The sequence below is a fragment of the Rhinatrema bivittatum genome, chromosome 12 (assembly GCF_901001135.1).
Source record: "Rhinatrema bivittatum chromosome 12, aRhiBiv1.1, whole genome shotgun sequence".
NCBI lineage: Eukaryota > Metazoa > Chordata > Amphibia > Gymnophiona > Rhinatrematidae > Rhinatrema > Rhinatrema bivittatum.
The window spans coordinates 1686665-1706860 of NC_042626.1; the positions used below are offsets into that span (position 1 = coordinate 1686665).

At 50.2% G+C, this 20196-nt stretch overlaps 1 protein-coding gene across 4 annotated transcripts in view; it reads left to right on the plus strand.

Annotated features, from left to right (window-relative positions):
• FOXP4 (forkhead box P4) overlaps positions 1 to 20196 on the plus strand; it is an 84783-nt gene that overhangs the window by 47120 nt on the left and 17467 nt on the right. For 3 of the 4 annotated variants that reach the window (XM_029572695.1, XM_029572694.1, XM_029572697.1), the window contains 6 exons: positions 5369 to 5491; positions 5565 to 5648; positions 6997 to 7129; positions 7555 to 7750; positions 19290 to 19394; positions 19919 to 20006. In XM_029572695.1, coding sequence (XP_029428555.1) covers positions 5369 to 5491; positions 5565 to 5648; positions 6997 to 7129; positions 7555 to 7750; positions 19290 to 19394; positions 19919 to 20006 — 729 coding nt within the window. The remainder of the gene's footprint in view (positions 1 to 5368; positions 5492 to 5564; positions 5649 to 6996; positions 7130 to 7554; positions 7751 to 19289; positions 19395 to 19918; positions 20007 to 20196) is intronic. The other variant, XM_029572696.1, reaches the window with a different exon arrangement.

Consider the following 20196-nt stretch of genomic DNA (forward strand, 5'->3'; position numbering starts at 1 on the left):
CCTGCTGCTCCTCCTGCATCCCGCCTCCCCCCTCAGACATCACGCCCCGCGGCTCCTCCTGCATCCCGCCTCCCCCCTCAGACATCACGCCCCGCGGCTCCTCCTGCATCCCACCTCCGCCCTCAGACATCACGCCCCGCGGCTCCTCCTGCATCCCGCCTCTCCCCCCTCACACATCACGCCCTGCGGCTCCTCCTGCATCCCGCCTCCCCCCTCAGACATCACGCCCCGCGGCTCCTCCTGCATCCCGCCTCCCCCCTCACACGTCACGCCCCGCGGCTCCTCCTGCATCCCACCTCCGCCCTCACATGTCACGCCCCGCGGCTCCTCCTGCATCCCACCTCCCCCCTCAGACATCACACCCTAACCCGCTCTCTCAATACCACCCCTCCTGTGGACGCTGTGCCCACCGCCCATCACGTTTCCTCACTGTAGGTTCCTGTAGTGCAATGCATCCTGGGACCATGGCTTCCCCTGTTCATGCTCTGTACTTGTGAGCGTGGATCTGTGCAAGCACGTCCTCGTAGCTTTTGTTGCACACTTACAACCCCGTCTGTCTCTGAAAAGAAGAAAAGAGAAGCAAGTGGCTGAAGCCGAATGTTTTGTTTGGAGCAAATATCAGGAAATTGCTTCTTTTGTTTGCTGCCTCAGGATGCACTCGAGTGGAAAAGTGTATTTTGTTGATTTGAAACTTGAGTGAAACAAGTGATGAAGATGGATCAATACCGGCCCCAGGAAGCCTCTGCCGGCAGCTCCTGCTGCTGCACACAGCACATTTTCTGCTTCAGCTCACCAGGGTCTGGAGTGCCTCTCCCCTCACCCAGCCCTAGGATCGGTTTTACTCCTCAGGCCAGGCCTGCCTTGCACCCAGTGACCTGCCCTCCTCCCCGTCTCTGGCACCTGGGAATCCTTTTGTATGCAGCGACCTAGCAGCAGCCGCGGGATGGGGGACAGCGAGCAGGGAGAGTGCAGCACTGAACCCGCTCTCTAAAACGAGACGACATTGCTTATGAAATTTTGTGAGTTTTCATCTTCTGAGGAAGGAAGAAAAGATGGGGTAGGGGAAGAGCATTTCAACTACAGGGCGGCAGTCGGCCGGGCGCTGTTTAATTCTGAAATCTATAACTTTATTTTCTTAACTTTTCTGTCCCCTCCTTTACCGTACCCGCTGCCCTCCACTCCTCCTCCCCTCAGTTAATCCAAGAGGAAGAGTCTGCTGCACCGCAAGGGACACTCACTGACTTGGAAATGCATATTCCGCTTATCCACACTCATACATAGAATAAAAACAGCTTCACATCATAAAAATCATACTGAAAACAAATCAAAACACCCCACCTATCCATAAAAATGAGCATCACTACCTCATCCAACAACAACAGTAATATCTCTTTCCCCAGATCCTAAATAGATGAGCCTTTAATAATTATCTAAATGCACACGCTGATGCTTCAGCCTTTAATTCATCTGTCCTGCGACACAAAACAGCCTTAGTTAGTTCTCGGAAAGGAAAACTCCGCAGTTCCTGCTACTCTGAGGCCAAGAGCTGGGACTGGAACTCGCTTCCCATCTGCAGGGGGTGCAATGCTTGGAGTGTGCGGGTGGCGATGGGTTTTGTGGTTCAGGGGGAGTAAGAGGATACCCTGCATATACGACAAGCAGAGCAGGGTGGGATCCTGCAGCCCATGAGAGGGAAAGTTACTGATGCCACCAGACAAAAGCTTATAGGAAAGTGTAATTGGCCTTTTGTTGAGAGCCTCAGCCTGTCGGAGACGGTGCTTTGTCTAGGAGTCAGGTTGTGAAAAGCTGCGGCAGCACCCTCGTCCTGTCGATTAATCGCCGCTCCTTTGTGCTGTTAGATTATAGGGGCAATTAATGTTGTCAAAACCTGCCGCAGGTCTCTCTGTGCCTGACAGGGCGTCAGTCGGCCGGGCGCGAGATGGAAGGTGCTAGAATTCCACAGTAATTAGAATAAAAATGCCAAGGAGCACACGGCAGGGTGGGGGGGCGCAGGAGCACATGCAAATGAGCAGTTAATTATAGGTTTTTATTCCTGGCATGCTGCTGGCGGAGGAATGGCAGAGAGAGTGGGACAGGAGCCGGGCTTGCGTTAGATATTGGGGTTATTTCAGTGCCGGGGAAGCTGTGCCAGTGAGAGTTAGGGTGTGGGGTAAGGAGACCTCTTGTCCTGCTCCCCAGGAATGAGTACCTGCTTCCTCAGCCTCCATCCTGTGGGGATTATGCAGTATCACGTGATCTCTGCCCTTGGGGGTGCACATGTCCGGATGAAGCACTGCATGCTAGCAATATCAGTTTTGATAACCCTGGGACTTTACCATTTACCACTCTCCTCTCCTGTACTGGAGAATCTGCAGCTGGCAGGGCTGTGAGTGCCCCTCATTCTCCAGTGGAAACCTATGCCAAAAATTAGCAGTAGAATGCCCTAGAACTAGCCCCATGGTCTGCTGGCATGAACCAGAGCTTATATCCCAGGAAACGAGTATGAGGGACACCGCCTGAACCCCAGGAAATCAGCAGATGGAAGTCCAGGAAATGTTCATTCAGAGAGGATGGTGAGTGCCTGGAATACCAAGCTGGAGGAGGTGTGGGACAGCAAAATGGTGACGGGATAAAGAGAGGAAGCACGGGTAACCTGCATGGAGTGGCTGTTCAGCCCATAAAAGCAGAGGTGTGATTGCACCGGGAACCCTGCACAGAGCAGCGCGCACAGCAGTGGCACAAGTACTTCAGCTCTCCCAGGAAGCAGCGGTGTGATTGCACCGGGAAACCTGCACAGAGCAGCGCGCACAGCAGTGGCACGAGTGCTTCAGCTCTCCCAGGAAGCAGCGGTGTGATTGCACCGGGAAACCTGCACAGAGCAGCGCGCACAGCAGTGGCACGAGTGCTTCAGCTCTCCCAGGAAGCAGCGGTGTGATTGCACCGGGAAACCTGCACAGAGCAGCGCGCACAGCAGTGGCACGAGTGCTTCAGCTCTCCCAGGAAGCAGCGGTGTGATTGCACCGGGAAACCTGCACAGAGCAGCGCGCACAGCAGTGGCACGAGTGCTTCAGCTGTCCCAGGAAGCAGCGGTGTGATTGCACCGGGAACCCTGCACAGAGCAGCGCGCACAGCAGTGGCACGAGTGCTTCAGCTCTCCCAGGAAGCAGCGGTGTGATTGCACCGGGAACCCTGCACAGAGCAGCGCGCACAGCAGTGGCACGAGTGCTTCAGCTCTCCCAGGAAGCAGCGGTGTGATTGCACCGGGAACCCTGCACAGAGCAGCGCGCACAGCGGTGACACGAGTGCTTCAGCTCTCCCAGGAAGCAGCGGTGTGATTGCACCGGGAAACCTGCACAGAGCAGCGCGCACAGCGGTGGCACGAGTGCTTCAGCTCTCCCAGGAAGCAGCGGTGTGATTGCACCGGGAAACCTGCACAGAGCAGCGCGCACAGCAGTGGCACGAGTGCTTCAGCTCTCCCAGGAAGCAGCGGTGTGATTGCACCGGGAACCCTGCACAGAGCAGCGCGTACAGCGGTGGCACGAGTGCTTCAGCTCTCCCAGGAAGCAGCGGTGTGATTGCACCGGGAACCCTGCACTGAGCAGCGCGCACAGCGGTGGCACGAGTGCTTCAGCTCTCCCAGGAAGCAGCGGTGTGATTGCACCGGGAACCCTGCACAGAGCAGCGCGTACAGCGGTGGCACGAGTGCTTCAGCTCTCCCAGGAAGCAGCGGTGTGATTGCACCGGGAACCCTGCACAGAGCAGCGCGTACAGCGGTGGCACGAGTGCTTCAGCTCTCCCAGGAAGCAGCGGTGTGATTGCACCGGGAACCCTGCACAGAGCAGCGCGCACAGCGGTGGCACGAGTGCTTCAGCTCTCCCAGGAAGCAGCGGTGTGATTGCACCGGGAAACCTGCACAGAGCAGCGCGCACAGCGGTGGCACGAGTGCTTCAGCTCTCCCAGGAAGCAGCGGTGTGATTGCACCGGGAAACCTGCACAGAGCAGCGCTTACAGCAGTGGCACGAGTGCTTCAGCTCTCCCAGGAAGCAGCGGTGTGATTGCACCGGGAAACCTGCACAGAGCAGCGCTTACAGCAGTGGCACGAGTGCTTCAGCTCTCCCAGGAAGCAGCGGTGTGATTGCACCGGGAAACCTGCACAGAGCAGCGCTTACAGCAGTGGCACGAGTGCTTCAGCTCTCCCAGGAAGCAGCGGTGTGATTGCACCGGGAAACCTGCACAGAGCAGCGCGCAGAGCAGTGGCACGAGTGCTTCAGCTCTCCCAGGAAGCAGCGGTGTGGGCTTGGGACACGCATGGCAGGGTTGAGAGGGCGAGCAGGGCATTCATGCTGGTTTGTATTTGGGAATTCGAGGGTCATTCTCAAACATAGGATAAAGTCTGCAGATTTTAGCCTGAATTTTCAGAGCACGTAACCAGGGCTGCGGTAAAGGCAGAAAGTTACACCTGCTCAGACAGTAAAGACCAAAATGCTGTGCCTTGGGTATGTACATTCCTGCACAAAATTAGGAAAATCATTCCCCTGGCTTACAGCCTCTTTGTAGTGCATATAAAATTATCATTTTATGCACAATCATATGTTTTAAAGCCCTATTATCTGCATAAAATTGGGTTTTCTCTGCAGAAATGACTTTAAAAGTACCCCTCATGTGCACACCTACCCAAAGTGGACAAATCTCAACAGGGCATTTATTTATTATTATTTTTATATACTGACACTCGAGCTGAGAGATCACATCTGTTTACATTCAGGTACTGTAGGTATTTCCCTATCCCCAGAGGGCTCACAATCCAAGTTTGTACCTGAAGCAATGGAAGGTAAAGTGACTTGCCCGAGGTCACAAGGAGCCACAGCAGGACTCGAACCCTGGTCTCCTGGTTGATAGCCACTGCTCTAACCACTAGGCTCTTCCACCTCCCCAGACTGGATGGAGCATTTTGGTCTTTATCTGCTGTCATTTAATATCCCTTCCCCACCCTCAACTCTCTGATAGCTCTCACTCTCTCAGATCCCCCATCACTCCCCTTCTCTCTCTCTCTCTCTCTCCTCACCTCTTCCCTCTCTCTCCTCACCTCTCTCCCTCTCTCTCCTCACCTCTCTCTCTCTCTCTCCTCACCTCTCTCTCTCTCTCCTCACCTCTCTCTCTCCTCACCTCTCTCTCTCCTCACCTCTCTCTCTCTCTCCTCACCTCTCTCTCCTCACCTCTCTCCTCACCTCTTCTTCCTCTCTCTCTCTCTCTCTCTCTGAGGTCCTCCAACCTCAGGAGCGCTGTGTCCCTCTAACTATGCTACAGAAATAAGGAGCAGGTCCTAGAGTGCCAGGCCATTATTAAACCCCCTTCTCTCTCCTCACAGGTCCCAGTGTCCATGGCCATGATGTCCCCTCAGATGATCACCCCCCAGCAGATGCAACAGATCCTGTCTCCTCCCCAGCTTCAGGCTCTGCTACAGCAGCAGCAGGCCATCATGCTCCAGCAGGTACTGCTGCTTCCACAGCTTGGGGGATGCGGGGGAGGCCATCTCTCATCAGTCTCTCATCTCTTCCCTGCAGCTCCAGGAGTATTATAAGAAGCAGCAGGAACAGCTTCATCTTCAGCTGCTGACACAGCAAGCCGGAAAGCAGCAGCCCAAGGAGGTGATGGAGGGGGATCAGGGCACAGCTCATGCTGCATGGGGGAGGAGAGGGAAGTGCACGCTGAGGGCCAGAGCCCATGGGGGGAGAGGGAGGGGGAAGTGCACGTTGAGGGCCAGTGTCTGTGGGGGAGGGATGCACAATGGGGCTTGGAGCCCTGGGATGGGTGGGCTGACTGTGGGAGGGAATTGAATTTGGGAGGCATGAAGTGTGGGGGTGCATTGGCTCATGAGGCAGGAGGCATCACGCAGGAGATGGATGCAGCTCGAGTTTTGTAAGTTACTTTTGTTGTGCCAGGCAATTCCTGCAGATCAGTGCTGTGTCCCTTCAGAGGTAACGAGAGGCTGACCACCGCTGGCAGAGGGAGTGCAGAAGTCACGGTGACAGGCCAGATGCACACTACAGCCGTATAACGAGAGGCTGACCACCGCTGGCAGAGGGAGTGCAGACGTCACGGTGACAGGCCACATGCACACTACAGCTGTATAATGAGGCTGACCACCGCTGGCAGAGGGAGTGCAGACATCACGGTGACAGGCCAGATGCACACTACAGCCGTATAACGAGAGGCTGACCACCGCTGGCAGAGGGAGTGCAGAAGTCACGGTGACAGGCCAGATGCACACTACAGCCGTATAACGAGAGGCTGACCACCGCTGGCAGAGGGAGTGCAGACGTCACGGTGACAGGCCAGATGCACACTACAGCTGTATAATGAGGCTGACCACCGCTGGCAGAGGGAGTGCAGACGTCACGGTGACAGGCCAGATGCACACTACAGCTGTATAATGAGGCTGACCACCGCTGGCAGAGGGAGTGCAGACGTCACGGTGACAGGCCAGATGCACACTACAGCCGTATAACGAGAGGCTGACCACCGCTGGCAGAGGGAGTGCAGAAGTCACGGTGACAGGCCAGATGCACACTACAGCCGTATAACGAGAGGCTGACCACCGCTGGCAGAGGGAGTGCAGACGTCACGGTGACAGGCCAGATGCACACTACAGCTGTATAATGAGGCTGACCACCACTGGCAGAGGGAGTGCAGACGTCACGGTGACAGGCCAGATGCACACTACAGCCGTATATGACCCCCGAGGCCTGTTGTCAGCAGTGACCGTGCACTTGCTGACCGGTGCTGTGAGGAATGTACAGGGGGAGGGGAGAGGGGCACAGGGTGAATTTTCCCTATGTGGAGGGAGAGGCATGGGGGGCGAGGCCTGGCCAGTGTATCTGTAGTTACTGTTCCTGGCACCAGGCGATGAGCTGCAGCTTCTCCCCTCTGGAAGTGAATGTAGAACCCTGCCTGGTGATTTGGGTTTGGGGTCTGATCCAGGTCCTTCTCTGACAGCAGCCCTTGGGAAATAAGCAGCTCAGCTTCCAGCAGCAGATGTTCCAGACGCACATGTTAAACCTGCAGCGACAAGGGCTGGTGAGCCTGCCATCGGGACAAGGCACCCTACCCATGCAGACCCTTCCTCAAGGTAAGCAAGCCCCTTCCCACCTTCTGCTTTCCTCTACATCATATTCTGCTCCTTTTATTTATTTATTTATTTTAATTTTTTTATATACCGGAATTCCTGTATGCAATACAAATCAATCCGGTTTACAAGTAAAGAAAAGGTTGCCCTGGTCTGGGAGGTTAGACTGGGGTTTTTTACATAGAACATAGAACAATAACAATCAACTATTGAACATTATTACAAGGAACAGTGAAAATAACAATAGTATTTAACAAACAGATAATATTATTATAACATTATTCGTGTTCACATTTTACAATGAACTTAAGTAGCGTATATAGTCTGCAAGTAATCTGTTAAATAATATAATATGAGAAGGATGACTTAAATAGATAGATATTGCGAATATCTATCTTTTAATGCCCGCCCTCTCCCTCCGCCTGCAGCCGTCTGCCCCCCTGACCTGCAGCACCTCTGGAAGGAAGTGACGGGCACGCAGCCTCTAGAGGAGATCGGCAAACATGAGGGCTTGGACCTGAACAGCATGACCTGCACGTCTACCTCCAGCAAGGTCTCGCCAGCCATCTCCCACCTCACCCTGCCCAACGGTCAGAGCAGCGTGCTGACCCCACGCAGGGACAGGTAATCCCCTACACCTTTTATTCATCGCAGTCCCATGAAATAAAATACAACAAACCTAACGAGGCCCTACCACACTCTCACTAGGGATGAGCAGAGCTATAGATTTCAAATTAACACAAAATGAAACCCGCACACCATCTCCATGCAGCCATTTAAAGGCTGAAAAGAGAGCCTAGTGAGCAGCTAATGGGGAGAGGGTCATTGTGAACTTACAGTTCTGGGTTTGAGAAGATTGGCCTCATGGCTAATAGACAGAAGATGAGGGTATAAAAAGGCTGAGCAACACAGCACTGGGCTCATGAAGGTATGGAGGAATTGCATTAACCCTTTCTGCTCCAGCTGAGACTAATGGCAAGAAGCCAAAAAGGCATTTTCTCATTTACATAAGTCTCCAACACTTATTACCCCTGCTCCGTAGATTAGAATGGGGGAAAAGCAGACACCTGTGAAAAGCAACTTGTCAGTACTGAGCCAGCGGGCCATGGCCTTCATATTTGGCTATTTTAGCCAAAATATCTTACTTCAAAAATTGGAAGAAGAATCCATCTGAAGAAAATAGGATAAAGCATAAGTGTTGGCAAGTTAAATGTAAAACATTGATACACAGGTTAAGAGAGAATTTGAAAAGAAGTTGGCTGTGGAAGCAAAAACTCATTAAAAAAATATATCTGAAATGGGAAACCTGCAAGCGAGGGAATCGGTTGGACCTTTAGATGATTGAGGGGTTAAAGGGGCACTTAGAGAAGATAAGGTCATCGCAGAAAGATTAAAATTCTTTGCATTGGTGTTTACTGAAGATGATGTTGGGGAGATACCTGTTCTGGAGATGGTTTTCAGGGGTGACAATTTGCATGAACTGTACCAAATCACGGTGAACCTAGAAGATGTGGTGGGCCAGATTGACAAACCTAAGAGTAGTAAATCACCTGGACCGGATGGTATACACCCCAGGGTTCTGAAGGAACTAAAAAATGAAATTTCAGACCTATTAGTAAAAATTTGTAACCTATCATTAAAATCATCCATTGTACTTGAAGATTGGAGGATAGCTAATGTAACTCTGATATAAAAAAAAAAGGGGGCTCCAGGGGCGATCCGGGAAACTACAGACCGGTTAGCCTGACTTCAGTGCCAGGAAAAATACTGGAAAGTGTTCTAAACATCAAAATCACAGAACATATAGAAAGACATGGTTTAATGGAACAAAGTCAGCATGGCTTTACCCAGGGCAAGTCTTGCCTCACAAATCTGCTTCACTTTTTTGAAGGAGTTAATAAACATGTGGATAAAGGTGAACCGGTAGATGTAGTATACTTGGATTTTCAGAAGGCGTTTGACAAAGTTCCTCATGAGAGGCTTCTAGGAAAAGTAAAAAGTCATGGGATAGGTGGCGATGTCCTTTCGTGGATTGCAAACTGGCTAAAAGACAGGAAACAGAGAGTAGGATTAAATGGACAATTTTCTCAGTGGAAGGGAGTGGACAGTGGAGTGCCTCAGGGATCTGTATTGGGACCCTTACTGTTCAATATATTTATAAATGATCTGGAAAGAAATACGACGAGTGAGATAATCAAATTTGCAGATGATACAAAATTGTTCAGAGTAGTTAAATCACAAGCAGATTGTGATAAATTGCAGGAAGAACTTGTGAGGCTGGAAAATTGGGCATCCAAATGGCAGATGAAATTTAATGTGGACAAGTGCAAGGTGATGCATATAGGGAAAAATAACCCATGCTATAATTACACAATGTTGGGTTCCATATTAGGTGCTACCACCCAAGAAAGAGATCTAGGTGTCATAGTGGATAACACATTGAAATCGTCAGCTCAGTGTGCTGCGGCAGTCAAAAAAGCAAACAGAATGTTGGGAATTATTAGGAAGGGAATGGTGAATAAAACGGAAAATGTCATAATGCCTCTGTATCACTCCATGGTGAGACCGCACCTTGAATACTGTGTACAATTCTGGTCGCCACATCTCAAAAAAGATATAATTGCGATGCAGAAGGTACAGAGAAGGGCGACCAAAATGATAAAGGGAATGGAACAGCTCCCCTATGAGGAAAGGCTGAAGAGGTTAGGGCTGTTCAGCTTGGAGAAGAGATGGCTGAGGGGGGGATATGATAGAGGTGTTTAAAATCATGAGAGGTCTAGAACGGGTAGATGTGAATCGGTTATTTACACTTTCGGATAGTAGAAAGACTAGGGGGCAGTCCATGAAGTTAGCAAGTAGCACATTTAAAACTAATTGGAGAAAGTTCTTTTTCACTCAATGCACAATTAAACTCTGGAATTTGTTGCCAGAGGATGTGGTTAGTGCAGTTAGTGTAGTTGGGTTTAAAAAAGGTTTGGATAAGTTCTTGGAGGAGAAGTCCATTAACTGCTATTAATCAAGTTTACTTAGGGAATAGCCACTGCTATTAATTGCATCAGTAGCATGGGATCTTCTTAGTGTTTGGGTACTTGCCAGGTTCTTATGGCCTGGATTGGCCACTGTTGGAAACAGGATGCTGGGCTTGATGGACCCTTGGTCTGACCCAGTATGGCAGTTTGTTTTTATGTTCTTAAAAAATCATGGGATAGGAAGCAATGTCCTTTTGTGGATTGCAAACTGGTTAAAAGACAAGAAACAGAGTAGGATTAAATGGTCATTTCCTAGCGTGTAGCCAGATGGACTCAGGACCATCGGTTGTGCTCCCCTGCCAGCAGGTTTCAAAGCTGACATCACCCTAGAATACACCCCTGCGTTGACCTCAGCCCTTCAGTATTTCTCCATCTCCTGGTAGATGTGGATGTGCTTTCCCTATGGGGATTGCTGTACCCTTTAGAAGAAGAAGTTCTACTTTTAAATTGGAGAAAGATTGAGCCCCGCTCTCCTGCGGTGATACCTAAAGGTCCCTCCCCAATTGAGAATTCCCGAGGTGATTTCCGAGATCCCTCAGAGGGGAGCCTTGGTCCGGTAGCCGGCTCCTGGTGTGGACTTTGCTGCTGAAGCAGCTGAAAGGCAGCAGGTGCAGGAAGCAGAGGGTGGTGGTGATGGTCAAAGCCCTCTCCCCCCATAGCCAGAGACAATCTGTGTACTCAGCCGGTAAGCGCTAAGCCTAGGTAATAAGCCTTCCTCGGGTCTCCTTGCTCGGCTCGCTGTACCGACGTCGTTCCTTATCCCATTGGGACACAAGGAAGTGGGCTTATGAGCAGGTTGAGCGGTGCCCCGGTGGGCTAGGCCTTGCTTTTAAGTTTGGTCGGCACACTGTGTGGTAGGCTGTGGCAGCGCCATCTTGTGCGCATTTTTGCGCATCTCGTATTGCCTGCCATAGGATATTGGTACACCTAGTGATTGGCTCTGTGCACTCACCGTGCGCATAACATCGTGCATGTACTTAAGTGCAGGATACAGGAAAAGCCAGGTGCACAGGCTGTACGTGCGTCTCGCCATACCCTGCCTAGGCGCTCAACATTTGTGCACAAAGATTTTTTAAGTGTGAGCTGATTGAATGCACAGTTACTACTGCCAATGGCACCAGCAGCCAAGAAACATTAGTGCCTTGCTCTCTGCACTGCTTTGTCGTATTAGGGCTTCCCAGCCTGACCTGGATTCCAACTTGTCAGCACTGTGAGGAAGCCCAAGGAGATTTGGCGTCCCCGGACTTTGCTGAGTTTGGCTCCTCCCCTTCAAATAATGCTTTGGCAGCCTTAACTGCAAGTACTCCGGATCTGAGTAACCCCTTGGCTGGGTCTTCCATGGTAGAGGGAAACTCGGCTGGGCCCAACCCAGTCGTTCCCCCCCCCGGGTGGCCTTTTCTTGGGTGGAATATTTCCAGGGACCTCAGGCCTTTCTACGGGCACAGTCTACTTCCTTGCTTGCCACTGTCTGGACGGAACCCTGCCGGCCCCCTCTCCCATTCATGTTGACAGACCTCGAGGCACGCCTTGCCTGACCAAGGTATCCCTCGTGGGTACCCCGATGGCACAGACGAAGAGCAAAATCCCTTGGGAGAAGGGGAAATTCCCCCGAGATTAGAACCGTATCGAACCAAGTTACTGTTCTTTCATAGAGATGAATTGCCAGCCTTGGTTTCCCAGACTCTGAAAATGCTGGGAGTTCCTGGAGCGGAATCTGTGATGGAACCAACGAAGAGTCCCATTCTGATTTCCTTCAGCAAAGCCTCTTGCTACTTTCCAGTACTGGAAGCCATCCAGGAGTTGATTGATCTGGAATGGGATGTCCCAAAAGCAAGTTTTAAAAGGGAATGAGTGTTAGAAGCGCTATACACACTGGATGAGCACTGTGAGAACATTTGCATTTCCCTAAAGTGGATGCACTGGTCTGCACTGCCTCTAAGTGAACAACTATCCTAGTGGAGGGAGAATCAGCCTTAAAGGATGCACGCAATGCACTGTTTAAGTCTATCTTTAAACAAGCCTTTGATGCAGTAACAATGACCTTACAGATTGCTTCTTGTTGTGCCCTGGTAGCTTGTTTGTGCCTACTTCTCTCTCAGAAGATGGATGACTCGGAGGTGAACCCCAGAGCGGCTATGGAACCCGCTGCCTTTTTAGCAGATGTGGGCTCAGATTCACTCCGTACTTCAGCCAGAGGAGTGGCCTCAAGGGTAGTAGCCAGAAGACAGCTATGGCTGAGGAATTGGTCAGCCGACACAACCTCCAAGGCCAGCTTTACAAAGATGTCCTTTAAAGGATTACTCCTATTTGGAAATGAATTGTAAAAACTGGCCAGTAAATGGGGCAAATCTCCAGTCCCCCAGCTACTGGAAGATAAGAGGAAGTAGTTCCAGTGCCCCTTGCCTATGAGGGGCCAGTCTAGGAGCTCTCGACATTTCCGCCCCTACAGAAACTCAACATTTCTGTTCTCAGCCATTTGGAAGAACTTGTTCCTTTTATAGTTGACAGCCCAAGAGAGGGTCAGGTTCAGAATCGTCCCAAACCACCCAATGAAATTTTATCAACCCATCTTTGGAACGAGGAGATAAGGGATAGACTATCTTTCTTTTACCAAAGGTGGGTTGAGATCACTTTGGACAAGTGGATACTGGAAATCATATGAGAAGGATATGCTCTGGAATTTCGTACAACTCCTCAGGATGTATTCATGATCTCTCCTTGCTACTCCCAGCACAAAACGCTGGCAGTGGAGATTACTCTTTTAGGGCTTCTCAGGTTGAGGGCTGTAATCATAGTACCTAGGCCCCAGGAAAATACAGGGCATTATTCCATCTATTTCATCGAACCCAAGAAGGAAAGGTTCCTTTCACCCCATCCTGGACCTCAAGAGTTTCAACTTACGAGTGAGTCATTTCCCCATGGAAACCTTACACTCTGTGATAATGGCCGTACAACTGGAAGAGTTCCTAACCTCCCTGGACCTATTCAAGGCCTACCTACATATTGCAATCTGTCAAGAACACCAATGCTTCCTACGCTCTGCCGTACTGGGTTGCCATTATCTATTCCAGGCACTGCCCTTTGGCCTAGCCACTGCCCCAAGAACATTTTCCAAGATTATAGTGGTTGTGGCTACAGCATTGAGAAGAGAAGGAATCCAGGTACATCTGTACTTGGACGACTGGTCAAAGTACAAGTCTGTAGAAGAAAGTCTCTGGATGACTAACAGGGTGACCTCCTGGCTTCAGGAACTCAGTTGGGTAGTAAACCTGGACAAGAGCAGTCTCAAGCCTTCCCAGTCACTGGAATATCTGGGAGTCTGGTTCAACACCAGGCAGGGCAAGGTCTTTCTCCCGACCACACAGATACGAAAGTTGATGTGCCAGGTGCATCAGTTGATGAACATAATATGCCCGATGGTGTGGAGCTATCTCCAAGTTCTCGGTTTGATGGTGGCAACCTTGGAAGTAGTGCCGTGGGTGAGAGCACACATGCGCCTACTTCAACGCTCGCTGCTGTCATGTTGGAACCCACAGTCTCAAGACTATGCGATTCGGTTCCACTTACCAATGGGAATCTACTCTCACCTCAAGTAGTGGTAGCAGGAGGCTCTTCTGAGCAGGGGAGTGTCCCTATCCTCCCTAAGCTGGCTAGTTCTTACAACAGACTTGAGCCTCTGGGGCTGGGGAGCTCACTGTCAGGAACTCATGGCCCAGGGACATTGGATGGAGGAAGAGGCCCTCTGGAACATCAATCTCCTGGAAGCCCATGCAGTGAAGATGATGTGCTTGCAATTCAGCCACAGACTCCAGGTTCAAGTGGTCCGCATAATGTTGGACAGTGCAACAGTGGTAGCCTACTTCAATCGCCAGGGAGGAACCAAGAGCCAGCAGGTGTCTCAGGAGATAGACTTCCTTATGGAATGGGCAGAAATACATCTACAGATGATATCAGCCTCACATGTCACAGGAAAAGAAATCAGAACAGACTTTCTAAGCAGGGAGAGTCTGGATCCAGGAAAGTAGGTGTTGGCCGAAGCCTTTCAACTGATAGTAGATCACTGGGGCCTCCCATCCATCGACCTGTTGGCCTCATCTCACAATACAAAGCTTCCCTGATTCTTCAGTCGCAGAAGAGATCCGTGGTTCGTGGGGATTGACGCTCTCATTCAGACCTGGTCGGAAGAAGAGTTGCTATATGCCTTCCCTTTGTGGCCCCTGCTTGGCAAGATCATTCGCAGAATCGAGCACCACAGGGGATTAGTCCTACTAATAGCTCCAGATTGCCCCAGGAGTCCATGGTATACGGACGTTTTGACATGCGGCCCCCCACCACCGCTGTACCTCCCACCGATCAGGGATCTGCTATAGCAGGGACCAGTTCTTCACGAGGATCCGACTCGATTCTGTCTTAAGGTCTGGCCCTTGAGAAGGCGCGTCTGATGAAGCGAGGATATTCTGCAGTGGTAATTGCCACCTTACTCCACACTCAGAAGTTCTCTACGTCCCTAGCGTATGTGTGGCCTGGTGCGAGGAATGCAGTGTCCCCCCTCAGTCGGTCAAAATCCTACTTATTCTGGAAATTTTGCAGGACAGATTGAATAAAGGTTTGGCCCTTAACTCTTTGAAGGTCTAGGTAGTGGCGCGCTCCTGTTTTTCAGGGGCGAGGTGCACAGAACCCTCCTGTCGGCTCATCCAGGTGTGGCCCGTTTTCTGACAGGGCTGAAACACCTTCAGTCACCCCTAAGGTGGCCAGTTCCCCTGTGGAATCTTCATCTAGTTTTGGAAATTTTGGCAGGGCCCTCCTTTTGGCGGATTAATGACCTTTCCTTGTATTTATTAACCTTGAAAACTGTGTTCCTGATGGCTGTATGCTTGGCGTGTCGCATCTCTGAACTGCAGGCATGGTGTCAGGAACCATTCCTTCAGATGACTCCAGGAGCATTACAGCTTCGTATCGTTCCATCCTTCTTGCCCAAGGTTGAGTACAGTTACGGTTATCTGTTTTTTTTTTTATAAAGTAATTTTTATTGAGAGAATAAACAATAGAACAAACAGATATCCGGAAAACGAAGGTCCCTCAACAAATGCTTTTCAGGATACACCCATCACACCTGGATCCCAAGAAACTCTTCCCACCCCCCTCCCCCTCCCACCCACCCGGTACAGAGAATCCCAGAGTAACAAGCAACCAAAGCCAAGAAGAAACAAAAGAATGACTGTGCATCCATATACAAGTGAGCAGGTGCATGTACAACACATGAAGAAACTCCAGGTCTCAGAGAAAAATTGCCAACGAACCGGGATCTTAATATTGGCTAGATAATACAGCAAGAAGAGTCTCAACAACTTCCTAGGAGGCAAGTACAGGGCCGGTAAATATACTACCCCTAACAGCCTCGCTCTTCACACTTGGTCCGTATTTCATATCTCCAAAGGCGAAATCTTTTGAATATCCACTGGAAGAACTGCATAGTAGGCTTGCCAAATGTCTCTAAAGTGTCTCTTCTTGCTGGGAGAGTATCTGGCATACAAGGATCCATACTCCATTTGATACTATCTGTTTTTAATCAAGTTTTTTCAGTTATATGTCCACAGTGGCCTTTGAAGAGAATACTGAATGGCTGAGGTCACTGCAGGGCAGTATCCAGGGTGATGTCAGATTTGAAACCTGACTCTGTCTCCATCTGCTGGCAGGGGAGGACATAACCCATTGGTCCTGAGTCCATCTGTCTACACTAAGGAAAACAAAATTATCAGGTAAGTAATTTCTCCAATTTTCTCAGTGGAAAAAGTAAACAGTGTAGTGTCTTAGGGATCTGTACATGGACCACTGCTTTTTTTTATATATTTATAAATAATTTGGAAAGAGTTACAATGAGTTCGGTGATCACATTTGCAGTTGACACTTATTCAGATTAGTTAAATTATACGCGGATTGTGTTAAATTGCATGAGGACCTCGTAAGACTGGAAGATTGGGCATCCATATGGCAGATGAAATATGTTGACAACTGATAACTGCATATAGGAAAAAATAACCCATGTTGTAGCTACACAATTTTAAGTTCCATTTTAAGAGCTACCACCCAGGAAAAAGATCTGGATGACATAGTTGATATTACATTGAAATCGGTGGCTCAGTGTGCTCTCACAATCAAAAAAGCAACCAGTTAGGAATTATGAGGAAGGGAATGGAAAATAAAATGGTGGATGTCATAAAATCTCTATCTCTCCAGGGTGCAACCGCACCTTGAATACTGTGCACAATTCTGGTCAATGCATCTCAAAAAGGATATAGCTGCACTGGAGAACGTGCAGAGAAAGGCAACCAAAATGATAGAGGATGGAACAGCTCCCCTATGAGGAAAGGCTGAAGAGGTTAGGGCTGTTCAGCTTGGAGAAGAGACGGCTGAGGGGGGATATGATAGAGGTCTTTAAGATCATGAGAGGTCTAGAACGGGTAGATGTGAATCGGTTATTTACACTTTTGGATAGAAGGACTAGGGGGCACTCCTTGAAGTTAGCAGGTAGCTCATTTAAAACAAATTGAAAAATTCTTTTTCACTCAGTGCATAGTTAAGCTCTGGAATTCATTGCCAGAGGATGTTTGACAGCAGTTAATGTAACTGAGTTTAAAAAAGCTTTGGATAATGTTCCTAGAAGAAAATCCATAAACTATTAATAAGCAAGAGTTGCTTGAGATTTATTTAATGTTTGGGTACTTGCCAGGTTCTTATGGCCTGGATTGGCCACTGTTGGAAACAGGATGCTGGGCTTGATGGACCCTTGGTCTGACCCAGTATGGCATGTTCTTATGTTCTTATATATAGTACTCTGGTGAAAGTGAGCTGTATGATAAACACTGTATGTTCCCTGCCTTCCTTGCTCTGTGTAAGGATACCTGACGTCAACCATTTATTTACAAATATTTGTAGACCAACTTTGTGGTCTGAGCATTGCCCAAGGAGCTTTACATAAGAATAGTGACATTGGCAGGAAAGCTACACAGCAATGCACCCTGTGGAGCCATGACCTGTGCAGGTGGGTGACAGCATGTGAGCACAGTGTGTGAGAGCAAGCCGGGGCAGAGAAAGTATAAACATGGAGAGAAACTGTTCTGAAAGCAAAGTTTAAACATCTCTCCTGGAGCCAGGAGAGTGAGTGATTAACCCCTGGGGTTACTCTGCCTCTTGCATGCCCATGATTTTTTTCTAGCTGTGCCAAATCTCTCTCCCCCCCCCCCCCCCCAGGATTAACCTCATGAGCGTGATAATTAATTAGTGTCACATGCAGGCTCCTGCAAACCCCATGGGGAATACTTTCATTATTGCAATAGAAGAAATTACTTGCAAAGATTTCTGCCTCCTTTCTCTCTAGATAATCTTTCCATTGGAAACAACATGCGCAGTGTCCAATAACCAAAACTACACACATCATCCCACTCTCTACCACCAGGACTGTCTATGGGTAAAACCACACATGTTCCAGACTCCACCCTTGGCTCCTCCCCTCTTTAGGGTCCACCTCTTCACACTATGGGTAAAACTGCACACATTGTTCCAGGCTCCACCCTCAACCCCTCCCCTCCTCCAGGGTCCACCTCTTCACGCTATGGGTAAAACTGCACACATTGTTCCAAGCTCCACCCTCAGCCCCTCCCCTCCTTCAGTGTCCGCCTCTTCACACTATGGGTAAAACTGCACTCATAGTTCCAGGCTCCACCCTCAGCCCCTCCCCACCCCTCATCCAGGGTCCGCGTCTTCACGCTATGGGTAAAACTGCACTCATTGTTCCAAGCTCCACCCTCAGCCCCTCCCCTCCTCCAGGGTCCGCCTCTTCACGCTATGGGTAAAACCACACACGTTCCAGGCTCCACCCTTGGCTCCTCCCCCTCCTTCAGGGTCCGCCTCTTCACGCTATGGGTAAAACTGCACACATTGTTCCAAGCTCCACGCTCAGCCCCTCCCCTCCCCTCCTCCAGGGTTCACCTCTTCACGCTATGGGTAAAACCACACACGTTCCAGGCTCCACCCTCAGCCCCTCCCCTCCTCCAGGTTCCGCCTCTTCACACTATGGGTAAAACTGCACACATTGTTCCAGGCTCCACCCTCAGCCCCTCCCCACCCCTCATCCAGGGTCCGCCTCTTCACGCTATGGGTAAAACCACACACGTTCCAGGCTCCACCCTCAGCCCCTCCCCTCCCCTCCTCCAGGGTCCGCCTCTTCACACTATGGGTAAAACTGCACACATTGTTCCAGGCTCCACCCTCAGCCCCTCCCCTCCTCCAGGGTCCGCCTCTTCACACTATGGTTAAAACTGCACACATTGTTCCAGGCTCCACCCTCAGCCCCTCCCCTCCCCTCCTCCAGGGTCCGCCTCTTCACACTATGGGTAAAACTGCACACATTGTTCCAGGCTGCACCCTCAGCCCCTCCCCTCCTCCAGGGTCCGCCTCTTCACACTATGGGTAAAACTGCACACATTGTTCCAGGCTCCACCCTCAGCCCCTCCCCTCCTCCAGGGTCCGCCTCTTCACACTATGGTTAAAACTGCACACATTGTTCCAGGCTCCACCCTCAGCCCCTCCCCTCCCCTCCTCCAGGGTCCGCCTCTTCACACTATGGGTAAAACTGCACACATTGTTCCAGGCTGCACCCTCAGCCCCTCCCCTCCTCCAGGGTCCGCCTCTTCACACTATGGGTAAAACTGCACACATTGTTCCAGGCTCCACCCTAGCTCCCACCCCAGACTGTGGCTAAAACCACCAGTGTTGTTGAACAATGCGGTTTCTTTTACCTGCCGACAGGTGAAGCAGTTTCCACTGGTAAAATGCTTCTTTTTTTTTTTTTTTTTTTTACCAGCGAAAAGGCTTTGATTATGTCCCTTCCATGACAGCAGATATTTGGCAAAGTGTGAGCAGCAGGTGCTATTCAGAGATGAGTCGAGCTTTGTGCAGAGCTGAGAAGAATCTGGTATCATTTGTTGCCAGTGGTTCTTTCTCCCCTGCTGTTGGTGATGTTTCTTTGTAGGTTTGTGTCCTGGTTGCTTGATCTGTTGCTGTGGGGATTGCTTGGTGTCCCTGTGAACGGGCAGTGCTGATTTTGTGACTTTGCACTTCTCTGTTTTTGGTAGCTCCCCCCATGAGGAGAACTCCAGCTCTCACCCCTTGTTCGGGCACGGAGAATGCAAGTGGCCTGGCTGTGAGGCGCTCTGCGAGGACGTGGCACAGTTTATCAAGTAGGTGGACTCCTCTTGCATGTCTCTCAGTGACTGATTAACTCTATTGTCTGAGGGCCCTGCTAGCATCAGGGTCAAATAAGTTGTTTTCACGCTTCGTCAGAGGTTTAGTTAATTAGTTCATTTGCAATTATATCCCTTTGCAGCTGGGATTTTAGCAAAGACATCGAAAGAAAGCGACAGCCTCAACTGAAGCGAATGTTGAGTCTGAAAATGCAAGCAGAGTACAGTTCAGCCCCCTCCTTCTCTCTCCCTCTCTCCCTCTCTCCCTCTCTCCCTCTCTCCATGGATGCTAATAGATGCTGGCTTGTCTGGGGAGTTCTCAGTTTGTCCTGCTGATTGGTGTCCTGGAGGAGAGGGCTGGTGGTGGATTGCTGCAAACGCTGCCGCTCACTCTTTCCTCGTCTTCAGGAGAAAGGGGGATTACCTGTAGCCCCTTAATGTGTTTTCCTGCATTTGTGGCGATGTAGGGGGGAAGCATTATCCTTCTTATGTGTAAATGGATTTTGGGATTCTTTCTCCAGACACCTCACCACGGATCATGCACTTGATGACCGCAGTACAGCCCAGTGCCGGGTGCAAATGCAGGTTGTACAACAGCTGGAGATTCAGGTGCGTCCCATCAGAGCCACAGCAGCAGGAACCTTGTGTGCCCCTGGGATCCTAATAAGCCAGCGCTACAGCTGGGGTTAAGTGACTCCGGCTTGTGAGTGCAGAGCAATCCACTCCTGTTTTCCATGCAGTGCATGTAGGATCCTGCACTTCAGATTTCACTACCGTGAGGATAGGTAAGAGGAAGGAG